This window comes from Phoenix dactylifera, chromosome 5 (assembly GCF_009389715.1).
Source record: "Phoenix dactylifera cultivar Barhee BC4 chromosome 5, palm_55x_up_171113_PBpolish2nd_filt_p, whole genome shotgun sequence".
Classification (NCBI taxonomy): Eukaryota; Viridiplantae; Streptophyta; class Magnoliopsida; order Arecales; family Arecaceae; genus Phoenix; species Phoenix dactylifera.
Window position 1 is genome coordinate 5354328 of NC_052396.1, and position 5900 is coordinate 5360227.

The following is a 5900-nucleotide window of genomic DNA, read 5'->3' on the forward strand; positions in this document are numbered from 1 at the left end:
AAAAATTTTTGTAGCTAACGTTGAACATTTATGATATGTTACGGAGCCAACTCCTCCCATTCTTCTTTGTAGGGTCACCTGCAAAAACGAGGGAGCCATGCCCCAAGGCTATCAAAAGGGTGACCATATTTACATGTTCTTTTCCCTAGCAGCTCATTAGTACAGCAAAAACTGAAAGCCATTGGCTTCCAATCATCATTGAGACTCAAATATTTTTGTCATAATTATATGGAACGTGACTGTATTTTTTAATCCAAGTACTTCACCGCCTCAAGTATATACACCAAAGGAATCACGTGAAGTCAACACTCAAGTTAACAAAGTGAATCTCCCTACGACTGACAATCTAGGGAATGTAAATCTCCCAAACATCCGCGACTTCCATTTCCATAATATCCAGTTCTACGACTTCCAAAATGGAAATGTATGTGGTTGACTTTGTTAACTTTGTTAAAGAAATGGAAATGCATGAAAATCTATTTGAGTGGATATTATGGACATACATTTCCATTTCTTTAAAACTGACCATAATATCCACTCAAATAGATTTTCTGCTTCCCCTAACCATCTGAGACTGGTTGCATGGACCACTTTTTTTTCTTCTTAACCTCCCGGAATTCTCCTTCCATTCCCCCAACGAAATGCTGAGGGCCTGATCTATGGTTGTCAATTACCATCAAGCCTTTGTACAGACTGTTTGGGTTCTGCAGTATATGATAGAGTTATATCTACCCCCTTCACTTGATGGATTTAACAAGACAAACCTTCCATTAGCCCAATAACCTAATACTTTATTTTCAGTGGAGGGCCATCAGAAAGAAGTATATCAAAAGTTATAGCTGAGGTTGCCCTCAGACTACAAAAAGACAGACAAAATTCCAAAAGGTGAACTGACACTTCAAAGCATTACTCATATAAAATCATAAAGCCTGTAAAGAGACCAGTAAACTAGATACAGGGAAACATTACAGACAAGAAGCATACTTCATAATAACAATCAAAATAGAGTCATAGCTTTAGATAAGAATTCACATGGATCGGTATTCAATGATAAAATGAAAGGTCAATAATGCATGAAAGAAAATATAATTTTAAGGCATGACACAGGTACTGTGATCCACAAGAGAAAGACAAATCAAATATCTGCCATCTTTTTCCCTTTGCCGTTAATATGTTTAGCATAAATCTAAGTAGCTATGCAGAGATTCAAACTGAACATCAACTTCACTATCATCAAGCAAATTTTCATAACTAATAGCAATTCATACCTAACCTGACAGATATATGCTAAAATATAACCTTAAATTCATGTAAATTTCATTATATTTCTAGCCCTTCATATATTCATCACCTGGTTCACAAGGAAATTGCAGAATATCACAATGGGCACTTCTCCAAGTTACCAGATTTTTTACATTCAAAGTGAACAAAAAAGGCAAAAGAGCAGGTCAAATTTATAATCAAGCCTATATTACACTCTTTGCACATTAAAATAATTTGTAGAAATGTCAGAATCTCAAGTATATAGAATGAATCATTATGCTCATAAACTCGAACAATTAATATCTAGCCATGATTAATACAAGATCCAAAGAATGATCCTGATTAACTAATCACCTCTCTAAGATACACAGACTCGAGTTTCATATTGACATAGCACTCTCTTGAATCATTGCAATGGAATGACAGCAACAATTAGATAGTCACAATTACATATCCTCATTGGATGCATAAAATTATTAGTCCCACATAAAAAGAATAGTTGATATTTGATCCCGGTCAATATCCATGTCATCAATTACTGGAGAAAAGTAGAAATCTTCAAAACATGCAATGTGAATTCAGCTGAAAAGTACAGGAAGCAAATAAACTAAAATGCAGGTAATAGAAACTATTAATGGAATCAATTGACTAGAAATAGGAATGCCTTAAATGCAAGGCTAGATAGCTAAAAACTAAGCCCCTTTTTGCATTCCTTTCAAATATAAATTTACTATTTACAACAGTGTACAAAAAATCTATAAAAGTTTCAAATCTGAGATATTTAGTTCGAAATATGAAATTAATAATCACTTTAACGATCACAATCATCCCATATATGAAATGCACTACTTGGGTGCTAAGATATTTAGAAAGCACAAGAATTCATCATTTGGCTAAAAACATAATTTATACTACAGCTTTAACCCACTAGAAAGGAAGCAACTGACAGTTGATAATAGTTGACATGCATGATCCTACCTAGGGATTGTAACAAAAAAGCATCAAGAAGTGCATGTAAATCCAGATCAGAGATATCTTATACCACGCTACCTCAAAAACTAAAAAGAGATTTCTATATTTAAAAACAAGAATAATTGTTTTTATTGCACAATTACTTGAGACAGAATATAAACTACTGTTGAAATATTGAAAGAGCAAGACAAGCATGCAGAATGCTTTTTATCTAGTTCAATATCTCTCTTTGTTAGATTATCATTTCTTAGAGTTATCTCTGGATTACAGCCCAAACATTGCCACAAAGCCTGAAAGAAACTCTAGGATATCAGACCAAGATATTCTATGCTTGACTGTGCAAAGCTCATCTCCTTCAAACCGATGATTGCCTATGACATAAGCAAGCAAAGAGCAACTCAACTCATTACTTGCGGCAATTTCTCTAAAAGAATCTGCATTTTTTAAAGGTTGGACTATATAAAGATGGGCACTAAAATAGAACTCATGAAATAGCAAGTTTTGACCAAGGCGGTTATGTTGTCAAATGTCATCTACCTATCCAACACGATCCCAGTTATTCAATTTACAATTTTCAAGCGTCAAAAAGTCAAAATACTTTTAGAGGACAACTCTACAACAAATAGTAAGTGATTGTCATGAGTAACTCCCAATCAATGCACTTTTCTGAAAGCTCATCCTTAAGCCCAAAATCAGAACTTAAAAAATAAGGAAAAAGAGAAAAATAGTAAGCTTAATCACAATTTTAATAGGCTTAATGAATAAGAATGACTTTCAACTACAAACCTACCAATGAGATATTCTCCTTCATTATGAGAGACACAGGCTACTACAATTTCAACCACCTAGGAATCCCTTAGATTTACACCATGGCCACTCACGAAGAAAGCACTATCGAAGCTTTCAAGATCCTCCGTAAATCAAAACCAGCATTTCCTTTTTGAATGCAATACAATCATGAGTTTCATGCATTTTTATACTTAGAGATAACTATTCCAAACTTTATCTCATTGTTCAAAAAAAAAAAAGCTGAGGCTGGCAAGGATGGCCGAACCGTTCCAAAATTTCTGGTTCAGGATGTACTGAACCATACAAACTGTGCCGAACTAGCCGGTTTGGACATACCGAACAGGACCAATCAGAGATTGACACGATTCAGTCTATTTATTCAAGACTAGGCCAATTCATTTATTAAACCTCCCTCCCCCTCCGCCCACTTGTGAGGGTTCGTCCCCGCTCTCCCTCCCCCCAAGCCATTCGTTATGGTTCGAGAGTGCCCACATTTGAGACTTTCCAATAAGTCCTCTCCCCCTCTCTCTCTCTCTCTCACACACACACACTCCGCTAGGATTAGGGTTAGAATTTTCCTCAGCCCTCCCCCTTCCTCCTTCCCACCCTCCCTCTCTCTCGCGCCCTCCCCCTTCCTCCTTCCCACCCTCCCTCTCTCTCGCGCTGCTAGGGTTAGAGTTAGGGTTTCCCTCAGCTCTCCTCCTTCCTCTCTCTCTCTCTCCCCCTCCCTCCCTTCTCTCTCGCTCCACTATATTAGGGTTAGGATTTTTCTTGACCCTCCCCCTTCCTCCCTCCCTCTCGCTCTCCCTCCCCCCTCTCTTTTCCTCTCTCCCTTCCTCTCTCCTTCCCTCTCTTTGTTTTTAGTGCATCTTGGAACGACATGGTATAAAGCTGTACCATATCGAACCAGTAGCCAGCCGATACAACCTCCAATACCGGTTCGGCACACCTTGTAGACTGCTAATGCACTTGAACAATCAAACTTCTTCCCACTGGATTGACATAAATTCACTATGACAGTTCTTCACACTCTCTGTAAGCAATGCCATAACAAGGATTCTTGAAATGAAGGGGTGCTTAAAGAAAACCTAGACGACCATCTTTCAATCTTATATCCGGGAAAAAAATCCATTGAATTTCTATATATGCTGCAATGTCCATTCCCATAACTCAGCACATGCATTCACAGAAGCATGCTTAAATTTAGCTATCAATAGTGCATACTGCAAAGTAATTAGGTAAAATTCATTAAATAAATGCGCTGGGAAGGATCAAGTGAACTTCTTGTCATATCCCATAACCACAATAACTTTCTTGATATTTAAACTAAACTTTAAATATTCTTTTAATGGAACTTATGCCCATGAACTTATTCACTGCCACCCTAAAATGAAAAATTTTCCACTCAACCATGAATCTTTCATATGTCATCAAATATTATATAGGATTAAAAAGGGTCAAAACAACAAAAATGAGTCAACTCAGGAACCCAAGAGGCAGATTTGAAATAAATAACAAGAACAGAGCCACATAAATTAAACTTCAAATTCTAAAAAACAAACCGTTATACTATCACAGCGAAGTTTAAATTGACAAAATTGGTTTTGTCGGCTAATCCCAACCAAATATTTGACCTTTCCGGTCATTTTCATGGTTTCATGTAACTGCAAAAATTGACACACAAATATCTTCTCATCTAGAATCAAGAAACAAGAAGAGAGAAATCAGGGGCGAGGGGGATTCCAAACAAACCCTAGATAGGCACGTATCTCTTCAACACCTGCTTCCCAGCAACAGCAGCTCCCACCATAAGCCCCCCGATGGCGCCGGCGACGGCCGCCGAGCGTGGCCCATTCGCGGCCTTGAACAGGGCTCCGGTGCCGAGCCCAGCAGCCACGTTGTTGATCCAGTCGTCGGTGTCCCTGGCGGCGACCATCCCGCTCTCCATCCCGGCGTACAGGAGGCCGAGCACGCCGATGCGGTTCCCGATCCGGCGTCCTTCCTGGCCGGACGAGTTCAGGATGCGGTTGACGCGGATCTTGAGGGTGTCGCCAGGCTCGGCGGCGCGGAGGGCGCGGTGGAGGCCGAGGGAGGCGCCCGCGACGGCTCCTGTCAGGTACCCGATGCCGGTGTAGTAGGTGAGGTTCTCGCCCCAGGAGCGGCGCTGGACCACGGACTCCTCCTGGAAGAGAAACTCCGGCGAGGTGGGAAGGTCGTAGAGGGTCCGGTACGGGATCGGGAGGTCCTGGTAGGGGCTGTAGAGTCGCCGGCCGGGTTCCTGCCGTCGATCGAGGTCGTCGCCGCCGTAGATTCCCCGATCGGCCATCGAATCTTCTCTCTTCTCTTCTCCGCTCTTCTCTGAAATCTAGGGTTTGGTTGGATTTTGGGGCGGGGAGGAGAGACCTTGGATGGATTGAGAGAGGGGACGAGGGGGAAAGAGGTTCCTTTTATTTGGTCTCCAACGACGTCGGAGCGGAGGAGAGCAGGGGAATCCGAAGGCGGCGAGTGGAGAGGGTTTTATGTTAGGGTATTGATGGGCTGTGGCCTGCGTGACAAATTGTAGCCTTGTCCCTTCGATTTTTTTGATATTATATTATAGTCCAAGATCTGGAATTGTGAGGTACGATGTATTGGTGCCGTCTCTGGAATCTGGACCGTGAGCCCAAGTGGAGGTGGGCTGTTGAATCTGACCGTTGATTTTTTGATAAGATTTGTGAAATCAGAAATCTTTCTCCCGCCTAATTAGTTAGGCCACGTATTTTTGAAATAGATATAATATATAGAGGATTGATAATCTACTCTCTATTATGATAGATTATCAATTTACTAATTTTTTTATTGAATACAAAATATTTTTATTTTTTATAACTCTTAAA

At 40.3% G+C, this 5900-nt stretch overlaps 1 protein-coding gene across 1 annotated transcript; it reads right to left on the minus strand.

Annotated features, from left to right (window-relative positions):
* Window positions 1-4525: 4525 nt before the first annotated feature.
* On the minus strand, window positions 4526-5589 carry LOC103707723 (mitochondrial import inner membrane translocase subunit TIM23-1-like). Its single transcript, XM_026804875.2, has one exon. It carries the CDS (start codon window positions 5348-5350, stop codon window positions 4778-4780), a length of 573 nt encoding a protein of 190 aa, XP_026660676.1. The 5' UTR covers window positions 5351-5589; the 3' UTR covers window positions 4526-4777.
* Between the last annotated feature and the right edge of the window lie 311 nt (window positions 5590-5900).